The sequence below is a fragment of the Brassica oleracea genome, chromosome C2, assembly GCF_000695525.1.
Source record: "Brassica oleracea var. oleracea cultivar TO1000 chromosome C2, BOL, whole genome shotgun sequence".
Classification (NCBI taxonomy): domain Eukaryota; kingdom Viridiplantae; phylum Streptophyta; class Magnoliopsida; order Brassicales; family Brassicaceae; genus Brassica; species Brassica oleracea.
The window spans coordinates 11,535,543-11,550,426 of record NC_027749.1 but is presented as its reverse complement, the minus strand read 5'-3'; the positions used below and the strand labels follow the sequence as shown (position 1 = coordinate 11,550,426).

At 35.8% G+C, this 14,884-nt stretch overlaps 1 protein-coding gene across 1 annotated transcript; it reads left to right on the top strand.

Annotated features, from left to right (window-relative positions):
* Nucleotides 1-1,804: 1,804 nt before the first annotated feature.
* On the top strand, nucleotides 1,805-7,572 carry LOC106327817 (cyclic nucleotide-gated ion channel 4). Its single transcript, XM_013766091.1, has 8 exons — nucleotides 1,805-2,509; nucleotides 3,313-3,528; nucleotides 4,372-4,685; nucleotides 4,790-4,898; nucleotides 4,981-5,217; nucleotides 5,317-5,403; nucleotides 6,613-6,977; nucleotides 7,347-7,572. Exons 1-8 carry the CDS (start codon nucleotides 1,904-1,906, stop codon nucleotides 7,498-7,500), a joined length of 2,088 nt encoding a protein of 695 aa, XP_013621545.1. The 5' UTR covers nucleotides 1,805-1,903; the 3' UTR covers nucleotides 7,501-7,572.
* The last annotated feature ends 7,312 nt before the right edge of the window (nucleotides 7,573-14,884 follow it).

The window sequence follows — 14,884 nt, the reverse complement described above, 5'->3', positions numbered from 1 at the left end:
TAAATTCCCGCGATACAATAAAATTCCAGTTCCTTTTATAACATAAAGGATTTTTTGCCCCATATATGTATATATTTGTGTACATTATTTTGTTATGCTGGTTCAAACATGGTAAGCAAGTCATCAAATACAAAACATGTACTTTAAATTGTTTACTAGAGCGTGATGGTGATTTTAACTTTTATATACTTTAATATTATTTTAAAGATTTAGTGGTTAATATTTTTAACATTTACCATATATTTAAATGTTTGTATAACTTTTAAACATAAAAATTGAATAAGTTACATGCTGTAATTTAATTTATTGTTATAAATCATAATTTTATTATATATATGTATTAATTGTGCCAGTGCCACCAAAATAATTAATAACTGATGGACATTTACAATAATTTAGGGAACAAGGATATGCCCAAGAGAATATACGTCAACTGTTTATTTACAAATAAAAATACTAATTTTTTTTTAAAATACAGCTAATATATATAGATCAACGTTCCCAAAATATTTTTATATAATGAAAGAAAGATAAGGGTGAGAAGAGAATCTGAGGTGGGGATACCTTAGAGAGTGTGATAGTTAGAATTGCCATATGCAAGAGATGTACATATTATAAGAAATGACAAATTAATATGTTGGAATCTAGTGAACAAATAAGCTCAATTCAAAAAACACTAAACAACCAAACAAAATATATGAACATTTTCATGCGACTCTAGCCAAACACATAACTTCTATCTTCCACTTTTTTCTATTGTTTATTGGTTTTCTATGCTGAAATAAACTCCATGTTAGTTTCAAAAAAAAAAAAAAAAAACTCCATGTTTAATAATCTATCTTCTTTTACAAACTTAAAGAGAGGATTACACAAAAATACAATAAGCCTAAAGAGAGAGGATCACACAAAAATACAATAATGACTACGAATCGCTTATGCATTGAAACTATATAATTGGTTTACCTTTTTCGTCTACTAGTAGAAAATTCAATAACAATGAGAGAGGGCAAGAGAGTAACGTATTGTGTTATTCCATTCAAATTAGCTGACCCATTTTATTTATATGCACACATACTGACATGCATTTATATATAGCTTTTCTCCAATTCACATGCATTTCTTATCATCTTATGGTGCAAGTCTATCTTGCTTCCATTGTATTTCCATTTATTACTAATATAACAGGGTCAATAATGCTATCATAAATTATTGAATCGACAAGGATATATATAGTCCCCATCTAAATCTTTGTTTGCTTCTAGTACAGTACAAACTACAGAGACCTCTGAGAAAATAGAGTTCAAAATCTTTAAGGGAAATAAAACTTTGATGGAGAATGAAATAACAAAACTTACTCTATAAATCGTTTTTCATGGTTGATATATGAATATTACAGGTTTGTGTCCATAATTTTTTTTTTTTTGTTTAACCAGGTGTTGACCTTGCGGTCCACCACCTAGGCCCGGTGCCAGCCTTTGTCTGTACTTTTTTATGGGCCCTGGACACGCCTCCCCCTCCACGCGAGTCGAACAGGCGACCTCCCCTCTCCAAGGAGGTAGTACCACTGGACTATGAAGTCCTGGGTTGTGTCCATAAATTAGCTACGTAGAAAACGTATAATCTTTGTTTCCGCATCATACTAAGCCACTGTACTGATTTATTGTTAAATGTAATAAGTACGTATATAACCCGTAAATAAATGTTCAAAAAAAAAAAGTATATAACCCATAAATAACGTGATTAAATTACAAGAAACAAAAACACGAGGGTATAATAGTAAATTGAGCAGCACTCTCCAATTAAGGCAACGTACGTCTCTCCACAACTTATTTCCATTGAAGAGCTTCGCAATCACATTAAGCTATTAATCTCTCTCTCTGTGTTGCATGCGGTAGTACTTACCATGGCCACCGAGCAAGAATTCACACGCGCATCACGCGTCTCAGGTGCTTCAAGCAGCGTAGGATGTTACTCAGACGAAGATTACAAGGACGAGGAAGAAGAGGAAGAAGAGGAAGAAGAAGAGATGGAAGAAACTGAGAAAGATGAAGAAGAAGAAGAACCACGTGTGCGGGTTACGTGCGGAGGAAGAAGAAACGGGTCACCAGGTTCCTATAATAAATGGATGATGTTGGGTCGAATACTTGACCCGAGATCCAAACTGGTTCAAGAATGGAACAGAGTCTTTCTCCTCGTCTGCGCGACGGGCCTTTTCGTGGACCCACTTTTTCTATACACCCTCTCGGTAAACGACGCGTGTATGTGTCTGCTCGTCGACGGTTGGCTCGCTCTCACCGTCACTGCGTTACGCTCCGTGACCGATCTTTTGCACTTATGGAACATTTTGATTCAGTTCAAGATTGCTCGCCGGTGGCCTTATCCCAGCGGAGATAGCGACGGCGATATTAACAAAGGAGATGGGACACGTGTACGTACGAGAGTTGCTCCACCTTACGTTAAGAAGAATGGGTTCTTCTTCGATCTCTTCGTCATCTTACCATTACCTCAGGTTACTAGACCAATATTTTAATTCTTCCTATTTACAGAAAGAAACAAATATTACCAATATTTTAATTCTTCTTATTTATTAAGCAAATTATATTATTTTTACTTTGGTATATATACAAGAAATTAAATGCGCTAGAGAGATAACTCATAGATGTAAACGTGGTGATGAACTTCTTCTGAGCTATTAAGAAACAAAGAAATCGCGCAAATTAAAGTATATGTTAAGCTTTAGTTGGAAGATCATATATACCGTATTTTTTTTAGCCAGTTACTAATTTATACTTATAACATAGTTATAATGTGATAGTACCTTCGTTATTTTACTATTTCTTTTTTGCTAAAATTTGGGTTATATTATTATGTTAGTCGTCGAGGACTCAAGACTAATGTTTAATGCTATATAAAAAGTTTTAGTCAATGCAAATGCAGAGGTTACTATACATAGCGATTAGCGAGTAATAATACTTTATATAATTAGGTAATGATGATTTTTTTTGTTTTTCATTTTTTTTTATGATTTCTTTGCTTTTCTTGTGTCAATTACTAACATTGGCTAATGAGCACAAACATAGTAATTAAATCTTGTACTGAACTAAAATTAATAGACTAATCTAGGAAAAAAAAATCTTAAATCCAGATAGTTATATGGTCTGAAATAAGTCTCACTTAGACTGACCTAATCATGTTCGTGTGTGGACCAAATGAGAATACATATTCGTTTTCAGTCTTCTTTTCGTATGGTACATTATTGTTCTTTTGTTTAAATAATTTAGCTACAAATTATTAATTTTAAAATGAGAGCAGGTGGTGTTGTGGGTGGTGATACCTTCTCTTCTAAAGAGAGGATCTGTGACTTTGGTGGTCTCAATCTTGCTTTTAACATTCCTCTTCCAATATCTACCGAAGATCTACCACTCCATTCGCCATCTCCGTCGAAATGCCACTCTGTCAGGTTACATTTTCGGTACCGTCTGGTGGGGAATCGCACTCAACATGGTCGCTTATTTCGTCGCCGCTCATGTAAGTGTTTTGATAAAAACAAATTTCTTGCTTAGAAATATGATTTCATTTCTGATTACCATTTTAACGATTGAGATAACATAATTGAACTAGTTTAAGCCTGGACCAAAAAAAAAAAGAACAAGTTTAGGCCTAAGTGAATCTCAATGTAAAGCTTTTATTGTTGTGTCTAAACGTTTTGAGTAGTTATTAACAAGTGTCGTTATATGCTCTGTATTCTATATGTTCATCAATAGATTACAAATTTCAGTAATATAGTAAATGCATGTTTACGATTTTTCTTTTATAAATTTCAGTTTTTTTTCTGTGCGAGTGTGAGTGGGTAATTTCTTTTATAGACTACTAATTTTTGGAAAAGTATTGGTTTTCAGGTGCCAGGTAATTATATTTTAGTTTTTTTTTGTTGGAGTTTATTTATTTGTTACCTAAAATAGTTTCACATGGACCTTTTCCTTTGCTATGGGAGTCTTTTTGAAAGAGAAATATATCAGAAAATGCCAAAATAAGAAAAGATTTGTTAGGGGGAAGGTATGATTCTCTAAAGTAAAAATAAACACAACTTGCATTGGTTTTTAGGTATGATTAAAAAAGAAAGACTAGGTTAGAATAATAAATTATGCAATCATTAGCTTCCTTTTCCAAATACATATTTTACGATTTGACTTTTATTTCTCCCTCAATGATTCATCAGATTTTAATCAACATCGTATGAGAATTCCGTAGATCTTCCAACTCAATCATAACCGTATAATATTGTGATCAATTATCAACTAGTAAGATCCGAAAAAATCTATTAGTTTTCAAATTTTGTTCGTTACCATTTACTTTTTATATGAACTACAGGCAGCAGGAGCCTGTTGGTACTTGTTAGGGGTCCAAAGATCAGCGAAATGTCTTAAAGAACAATGTGAAAACACAATGGGTTGCGACCTAAGGATGTTGTCATGTAAGGAACCAGTGTACTATGGCACGACCGAGATGGTCCTTGACAGGGCTAGACTGGCTTGGGCACGAAACCACCAAGCACGATCAGTTTGCTTAGATAGCGACACCAACTACACATATGGTGCTTATCAATGGACCATTCAACTTGTGAGCAATGAAAGCCGGTTGGAGAAAATCCTTTTCCCTATTTTTTGGGGTCTCATGACTCTCAGGTATTGTTCATATTTTAGTTGTGTTTGTGTGAATTTAGTTTAACTTATACAAAGAAAATCAAATAAAACATTAAATTGGTTTTTTGATCTATATAATTAATCAGCACATTTGGGAATTTGGAGAGCACAACAGAATGGTCTGAGGTTGTCTTCAATATAATAGTTCTAACAAGTGGTCTTCTTCTTGTCACCATGTTGATCGGTAACATAAAGGTAATTGCACTAGCTTATTTTTTTTGTAATTTACTTATCATAACTCAAGTAGTTAGAATTTGTCTCTAATTTACAAATGTAGGTGTTTCTGCACGCAACAACTTCAAAGAAGCAAGCAATGCACCTAAAAATGAGGAACATAGAGTGGTGGATGAAGAAGAGACATTTACCATTCGGGTTGAGGCAACGAGTTCGCAACTACGAGCGGCAGAGATGGGCCGCCATGCGCGGGGTAGACGAGTGTGAGATGGTTCAAAACCTTCTAGAAGGTCTTAGGAGAGACATCAAGTACCATCTTTGTTTAGACTTAGTCCGGCAGGTCAGATTAATCATCACGATTAATATTCATTGATCAAAGACAAGAAGTTAGCTAAATAATTAATAATCACTGATGTGATGAGTATATGCATTTTTTTAGGTTCCGTTGTTTCAGCATATGGATGATTTGGTGCTTGAGAATATATGCGATCGCGTGAAGTCTCTCATTTTCACAAAAGGAGAAACTGTAAGCATCTTTAATTAACCAATTTAAAGATTATTTATTTCAATTCGTGAAGCCATCTAGTTTAGCTGTCTACCAGGTAATGTGAATATTAGTTTCGTTATTTTTTAATAAAGAGACATTAATCTGTTTAATCTGGATATTGGTTCGGTTTTAAGTTGTTTTTTGGTTTTTAATCTCCTAAAATATAACTATTGTTTTAAATCAATATTTATTTGGTTTGTTCGGTTAAAATGTTTGATGTTTTTGGTTTTTTTTTTCCTGTGATAATCAAAAATTACTATTATTTGTTTGTTTTCATTTTATGAATCTTAGATAGTCGTGATGTCGAACCAATGATTTCATATTATAGTTTCTAAACGAATAATAGTTAAAAAAAAAAATTATTAAGACAAATCATTTTACTACGATTTGGTCGATAGTGAAAGAAGCATTAAGAAAAAGAATATTTTAACTTTCAAAAAATTAGATATTTCAGTTGTGGTAAATACTTAGTTATAAGGTGCTCACGTCAATGTGCACATGTACGTGTATGTAAAAGTATATAAAGATGGTTGATAAATATATAAAGATATTGTTAATTAATATTAAATGACATTTTTTTTTTCAAAATAATACATGAAAATAAAATTCTCAAAATGAAATTATTAAAAAACAAAAATATTGTAAAATTCATATAAACTATAATATATAACTTATATATAATTCTTTAAATATATATATATATATATGCATATAACAGATCAAATTGGATATCCGTTTCTATAAATATTGATATTTGTGATTTGCGTTTTCTACGGATATTGCATTTTAGTATTTGATTTGCTTCATAGAGTAACTGATATCCGGATTTTTTGGTTCGAATCAAAACGGATAACGAATCGAATAAAAATTTATGAATAATTTGTCCAGCTCTATAACGTAAAGAAGAACCATGCATGTGAGTTTTATATTAAAAAAACGTAAAGTACATAGTGTGAACATATTTATGTAGAGTTTGTCTGAAAAGCTCTCTACATGTGACATGTGTTCATTTTAGTGTGTACGTATTTATTACAATGTTTCTACACGTGACATATGTCCAGTTTAGTGTGAACGCATTTATTATAATGCTTCTCCTTTAATATACGAGGGATATATTAAGGGATTAGCGTGGCTTCCAAAAAATCTCTCAACTTTGAACACAAAGTAAAAATGTTAAAATGCATACAGATCCAAAAAGAGGGAGATGCAGTGCAGAGAATGTTGTTTGTAGTAAGAGGCCATCTTCAGAGTAGTCAGTTACTAAGAGACGGAGTCAAAAGCTGTTGCATGTTAGGTCCAGGTAATTTTAGCGGTGACGAGCTCCTCTCATGGTGTCTCCGACGACCATTCGTGGAGAGGCTACCGCCGTCTTCCTCAACGCTTGTAACGCTCGAGACCACCGAAGCATTTGGACTCGACGCTCAAGACGTTAAGTACGTGACTCAACATTTCCGTTACACTTTTGTCAACGAGAAAGTCAAACGCAGTGCCCGCTATTATTCTCCTGGGTGGCGAACTTGGGCCGCGGTTGCGGTTCAGCTCGCTTGGAGGAGGTACGTCTCATTTCTTAAATATATACATCTTTAAAAGAAGTTTAAATCATTTGCAAAAAAAATTTCCAATCAAATGTACAATTTTATATGTAGGACAAAATGTGCTTTCGATAATAATCGTTTTTAATATTGTCTTCCAAAAATACAGCAACTTGATAAAAATTCCAAACAATACGATAACCACATTTATTGGTTTTTGGAATTTTATTACCTTGTGAAGCTAAATAAAAAAGAAAAGGTAGTTTAGGAAATATATTACTATTACAAAATAAAATAAAAAACTGTTTTTGTTGTTGTTGTTTTGATCGGAATTATATGTGTGAATAGATTTACATAGAGATAATTAAATGGTTCTTGTTAATGTGATAGGTACAAGCATAGGTTTACTTTGACGTCTCTGTCGTTCATAAGGCCGAGGAGACCATTGTCGAGATGTGCGTCACTAGGAGAAGATAAATTGAGGCTCTATACAGCCATCTTAACCTCTCCTAAACCCAATCCTGACGATTTCGATGATTATTAATTAATACTATTTTGTCTATCGATCTAATATATATTATGTTCTCCTTCAATAATCGTATTATATTATCATGCATATGAGATATGACAAGGAAAAGGAAAAACCAGACAGTAATCTGCATGAAGAAGTGAACAAAAGAACTCCTAAAATGCAATCTTGACTTACACGAAAATAACTTTCATACGATAGCTAGGCAGTGTATAATCCATAATATTTCACTCTATGCTGCCTAACATACATCAGACATCGAAAAAGAAAAATCAAACTGTAATACGTATAAAGAAGTGAGAAGTCTTATAAAGAAAAATCAAATTCTAATATTTCACTCTAACAAACATATAATCCACTCTATTTCACTCTAGCTAGGCAGGGCGTTTAAAGATTTGTGTTTTCACTTTAAATTGCCTTCAATAATTTATAGATATCACGTATTTTAAAAATCGAATTTAATTATATTTCTTAGTTCAGAAGCACTGATTAACTCTTGATTAACTACTAATGAAACTAAAAATACTTATACTACCTTTTTATCCTTTAGTTGCATATTGTGAAATGTGTAAACATTGTTCTTAGAAAATGCAAGAGCACCATTAACCTAACAACCCATAATAAGATGTTTAAATTTTTTTTTTCTAATTAAAAAAATTAAAAATTGAAAAAAGGATCAATCACGGGACGTCACGTGTCAGTGAGGCCCGCGAACAGTGCAAGCAGCGGTGCTTAAATAGGCTGCAGAAGAGCCGGTGCTTAAGCACCCACCCACCCTGGGACCCACCCACTATTATATTATTTTTTGTTAAGCACCCACCCATAAACACTTGGGTTAAAGATGCCCTAAGTGCATGGGAGTCCAACGAAGTAGGTTTATTAGTAGTGGGAACTAGCTAGGTTACTTTCGTTAATTAGTTTAAAGATGCATTGGAATATCACTTAACAACCATAACCTAAAATAAACCAAAGAAATTTGGAAGAAAGACCAACTTGTTTCCAAGAAGATGATGGAGTTAAGATAGTCTCTTCTTATTGAAGAGTGAATCTCATTACATATGTGACTTTTGATTACTAATTATCGGTTCATTACTATTTTATTCAAGTGGAATTCTTTTGATTGTTCTTACCTCTTTCTATCTTTAGGTTATTTGGGAAATTTGTTAATATATGGGCTTAATCCAATCAAATGGGATATTACAAAATGTTAATAAAAAGGGAGTTAGCTGAAAGGGAGTTAATTGTACCGGAATCTAGACAAACCGGTTAGGTTGTCTGATAAAATGGGAGTTAGCTGAAAGATTCGCTCACCTGTCATGTCATGGACTCATATTCGACTTGTCACCAACACTTGCTTCCTTCCAAAGCAATAGACAAATTGACGCAGTCGGAAATCACAAAGGTTAGCAAACACTAACCCTTGTATCAAAATCAAGCTCTCAAGCAAGAAATCGACAATAAAGCTCTAGAATCCACCAGAAAAGATAAAAGCTTTAAAACTTCTATTGATAAGAAATATATCATTGTTTCAAACATAATACCTAAAACTCTCTTATATAGAGAGCGCCTAAAACATAAAAAAGGAAACTAAAACATAAAAAGGAAAACACTAAATAAAAGGAAAACTTCTAGAAAACACTACACGTCTAAGATTCTCCTACATCAGTCTCCTCCACCTCCAAAGAACTCGACCCCGAGTTCTCTTCTGGATAAAGAACACCATCAGCATGGTACTCATAGATGTCAGCTACATTGAACGTATTAGAAATGTTCATGTCTTCTAGAAGTGCCACCACATAAGCATTATCATTTATCTTCCGCAAAATCTTGAATGGTCCATATTTGCGAGGCTGTAACTTGCGATATGTGCCAACTGGAAATCTTTGTTTTCGTAGAAACACCATCACTTCATCTCCTTCTTTGAAAACCTTGAGTCTTCTACGCTTATCTGCTGCTTCTTTATTCTTTTGACCAGTTGCTTCTAACTTCACTCGGACAGCTTCCTTAGTTGCTAAAATATCCTCTGCCATAATCTCAGCTGAGATACTAACTCCAGGAGCTTTAGGAAACTTAACCAAATCGACCACATGCTTCGGAATAGAAGTATAGACCAAAGAAAAAGGTGATTTCCCTGTAGCTGAATGCACAGCAATGTTGTAAGCAAACTCCACTTGAGGTAAAGCTAGATCTCATTGTTTCGGTCTATCTCCACAAACACTTCGAATCATATTCCCCAAAGTTCTGTTCGTCACCTCGGTTTGCCCATCAGTCTGTGGGTGAGCTGTAGAACTTCGTTTCAAGCTGGTTCCAAACATCCTCCAAAGTGTAATCCAAAAATGATTGAGAAACTTGGTATCTCTGTCTTAAATTATCGACTTAGGAACCCCATGAAGACGTACTACTTCCCGAAAAAACAACTTGGCGATGTTAGAGGCATATGCGGTCTTCTTGCAGCCGATGAAATGCGACATCTTGGAGAATCTGTCAACGACCACAAACACAGAATCGACACCTCGCTTTGTACGAGGCAAGCCTAGTACAAAATCCATGGACAAGTCTTGCCAAATATCCTCCGGGATTGGTAATGGCATATAAAGACCAGTGTTCTGAGATTGTCCTTTAGAAACTTGACAGACATAACACCTTTTAACTATAGCACCCGCATCTCTCCTTAAATGCGGCTAATAAAACCTTGCCTCTAAGCTAGCAATGGTCTTGTCTCTTCCCAAATGACCACTAAGTCCGCCACCATGCAAATCTCGAATCAAATTTTCTCGTAATGACAAGCAAGGAATGCACATCCTGTCTCCTTTGAAAAGATAACCATCTCTTATGTGGAAATCTGCTGAAGGATGCTTCCCATTACATTTCCCCCATAATTCCTCGAATTCAGCATCACGTTCATACAACTCCTTCAAAACTCGAAACCCACAACCTCTTGTGCTAAGATAGTGAGTAAGGAAGCTCTTCTACTCAAAGCATCTGCTACCTTGTTAAGTGTCCCAGACTTATGCTGAATAATGAAAGGAAACTTTTGCAGAAAACTTACCCAACGAGCATGCATCTTATTTATCACTTTCTGGCTGTGAAGATACTTTAGAGCTTGGTGGTCCGTAAATAGAACAAACTCTCTCTGAACCAAGTAATGCTCCCATTGTCGAAGAGCTCGAAAAACCGCATAGAACTCTTGATCATACGTGCTCAACTTTTGGCGAGCTTCACTTAACTTTTCACTAAAGAAATTTATCGGTCGTTTTTCTTGTGATAAGACGGCACCTATTCCCACACCACTAGCGTCACATTCCACTTGAAACACTTTGTCAAAATCGGGTAAGGCTAATACTGGTGCAGTACAAAGCCTCTCTTTAATTAAAGCAAAACTCTCTTCTTGTTCGGATCCCCAATGAAACTTCTCTTTCTTCAAACACTCAGTGATAGGCGCAGTAATGGTACTAAAATCTCTAACAAATCTCCTGTAGAAAGTAGCTAGACCATGAAAGCTGCGTATCTCAGTGACTGACTTAGGAACCCGCCAATCCCTTATGGCACTTACTTTGTTCTGGTCAACCTGAATCTCTTCTTCACCAATAACGAATCCAAGAAATAACAGCTTGTTGGTGCTGAACGTACATTTTTTAAGATTGATATACAGTTGGTTTTCTTGTAAAACCTGCAAAACTTGCTTCAGATGTTCCATATGCTCGTCTTTGGTTTTATTGTATATCAAAATGTCGTCAAAATAAACCACCACAAAAGAACCAATGAAAGGGCGGAGAATCTGGTTTATTAATCTCATGAAAGTGCTAGGAGCATTTGACAACCCAAAAGGCATCACCATCCATTCGAATAATCCATCCTTACTCTTAAAAGTAGTCTTCCACTCATCTCCAGGCCTGATTCGAATTTGATGATAACCACTTCGAAGATCTATCTTTGAAAACACCTTAGAACCTGACAACTCATCAAGTATATCTTCCAACCAAGGTATAGGGAATCGATACTTAATGGTTATCTTATTAATGGCTCTACTATCAACACACATACGCCACTGGTTACCTTTCCAAGGAACTAGCAGAACCGGTACGGCACATGGACTCATGCTCTCACGAATAAATCCTTTTCTCAGCAAATCTTCAATATGTTCCCTTAAAATCTCATTCTCCTTAGGGCTCATACGGTAATGGGGAAGATTTGGTAGACTAGATCCTGGAATCAAGTCAATATGGTGCTGAATATCTCTCTTGGGAGGTAGATCATTAGGAAGTTCTTCCGCAATCAACTCTTTGAAATCATCCAGAATTTCTAACACTTCACGTGGGGTTGACGTCTCCTCCGTTACTGCACTCAACAACCCTTTAACAACCAAGGGATAGAAACACTTTGCTTCTTGAACATCCCCATCAAGCTCTTTGTCGTCATGTGTCATAACCAAGAAACTTGACTTCTTTTCCTTCGCAGTGTTACAAAAATCCTTAACATGTGCCATGGCAATTTTATGGTTGCCCCACGTAAACATTATCACATTGTCTCGACCTTGATATGTGATATCGTTATAATACTGCCAAGGTCGTCCAAGAAGAATGTGACAAACATCCATGTCAAGAACGTCACAAGTGATCTCCTCCTTATAGTGTTTACCTATAGATATGAGAACTTTGCAAGTCATGCTAACTCGAACTTGTGATCCTCTCTTTACCCAACCAAGACCGTACGGTTTCTCATGACGGGTTGTGGGTAACTTCAGATACTCTACCAGCTTTTGAGAAACTAAATTCTCCGAGCTTCCATTATCCACAATCACATTACACACCTTGTTTTGAATAGAACAATGTGTTCTAAACAAATTCTTACGTTGGCCTTCTTCTTTAGATGACAACAAGACTCGTTGCAGCACAAGGTTTATCATCTTTCCAGATTCTCCTTCAGCGAATTCAGCTTCCTCATATTCTTCATTCCCAGCAAAATCCCTTTCATCCTCTTCATCTTCTTCCTCTATTATAGCAACTGTTCTCTGACTTGGACAGACATTTGATTTATGACCATGTCCTTGGCAACAGAAACACTTATCAATGCAAGGCTTAGCATAAGGATTGTTCTGTCTCTGAGCTTGTGCCTTGTTCTGTTGTGTAGAATTAGAGCTACTAGCTCCTTTGTTTCCCGGATTGGAGTCTTTATTGGCTACACTCTTTTCTTTCTCACTTGTTGGTTCAAAACTGGTCTGAGCCGTGTTTCTTCTAAATGTTGAGAACCCGCGTGATGACTTCTCCATTAACTCAGCTTTCAATGCTAGACTGGAAGCTTCCTGCATGGTCCATACGGTTTGCAAACCCATCTTTCCTTGAAGAGAACCCTTTAAACCGCTGATGTACCTAGCCACCTTTTGATTCTCTGTTTCGCCTAACTCATTGCGTTCAGAGAAACGCAATAATTCAGCTGTGTACTCGGTCACAGTTATGTTTCCTTGAACACAATCGAGATACATCTTGTAAAGAATTTGTTCGTAATCTTCCGATAAGAATCGCTCCAGCATTAATTGCTTCATTCGACGCCAAGTCCTAAATGGTCCTCTCCTTTGTCTTTGCCTTTGGACAACGAGTTTATCCCCCCACACGGCAGCAGTCTTCTTCAGTCTGACAGCTACCATCTTAACTTGTTTATTCTCAGGAACGCCCATGACATAAAAAAATTGATCAACATCAATTTGTCAATCAAGAAACTCCTCCACTCCCATAGTTCCATAGAACAATGGAATATCGGCCTTTACCCGATAATCATGATTTTTTTGTTGGTTTCCTCCAGGTATTTCTTCTTCTGATTCTTCATCTGAACTAGAATTATCAACAACAACATCACGATTGTTTCGACCTTGTTGACCCGAATTGGTCTTGTTTCTCCACCTCTTTGACCGGCGTTATTAACCTGATTGGGATAAGCCACAACCTGATTATTTAACCCAGTTACCAGATTTGCCAATTGAGCAGTTACGGCAATGAGGTTTGTGGTTGCCTCCCTTAAACCTTCTGCGAAACCCTCGAAGTCGGCTTTGGTTACTGGTTGATCACCCATGGCTGATCAAGCTTCGAAAAGAGAAGGAGAAAACCTTGCTCTGATACCACTTGACGCAGTCGGAAATCACAAAGGTTAGCAAACACTAACCCTTATATCAAAATCAAGATCTCAAGCAAGAACTCGACAATAAAGCTCTGGAATCCACCAGAAAAGATAAAAGCTTTAAAACTTCTATTGATAAGAAAGATATCATTGTCTCAAACATAATACCTAAAACTCTCTTATATAGAAAGAATCTAAAACATAAAAAAAGGAAACTAAAACATAAAAAGGAAAACACTAAATAAAAGGAAAACTTCTAGAAAACACTACAAGTCTAAGATTCTCCTACATCACAAATCCTCTAAGAGCATCTTTATCCAAGTCTCTTAAGAAGTCTCTTAGTTTAATTACAAATAAACAAAAAAATATCAATTATCATAAAGACCATATCTTAATTAGGGTACACAAGAGACGGTTTCCTCTCCTTCCCTTCCCCTATAGCTTCTTCTTCTCCATCTCACTTCTCTCATGCTTCCTTCAAAATGGAGTCATTCCTCCACGCGTCTTCGTCTCTAAGAAGAAGAAAAGCAAGAAAGACGACAGCCACAACTTCTCCTTGAGACCTGACGAAGCCACGGCCCGTTTCCTGTATCCATTCTTCTCAAAGAGGTTTTGATTTCTCTCTCTCAGTTAGCTCATGAGAACGAAGAAGATAGTAATTGGTTACTCTGTTATCCTCTGTTTCTGGTCCAACCATTGGATGCTGAAAGTTTTGTGCTTTTTTGTTTATATGAATTGGCTCACCCTTGTGAAGTTTGATAGAGAAAGATTGATTTAGTCTTCTCACTCTCAATGATCTCACATACTGCTTCGGAGTAAAAATCCTCAAAAGTATATATATCTGTGTAGATTGGTGTAGAGAAATCGAAAATCAACCAATTTTTTTTTTTTTTAACATACTTTTATTTGAAAAAACGATTACACAATAGGCTATGACCGAAGTCATACAATTTGAGAGAAGATTGTAAGATGCAATGATCATAATCAAACAAGAGACTACCAAAGCATGATTTTGGTTGACTTTAGAGGGGTAAAAAGTCGCTTCTACCGTAGTCTCCCACAGTTTCCACGTCCTCTATTTCCTCGTCCGCGAGACGTGGATTGCAATTGCCATTCCATACCTTTTGCCGAGGGTTTAGCAGGTCTTTCTCGAAGGAGTATACCTTTTGCCGAGGGTTTAATAGGTCTTTCTCGAAAGAGTCTTTTCCCTGAAGGTGTCAAAAGGTCTATTGGACCAGAACTTTCATCCAATTCCAATTGATATTCTTCTTCTCCTTCTAAGGAAGTT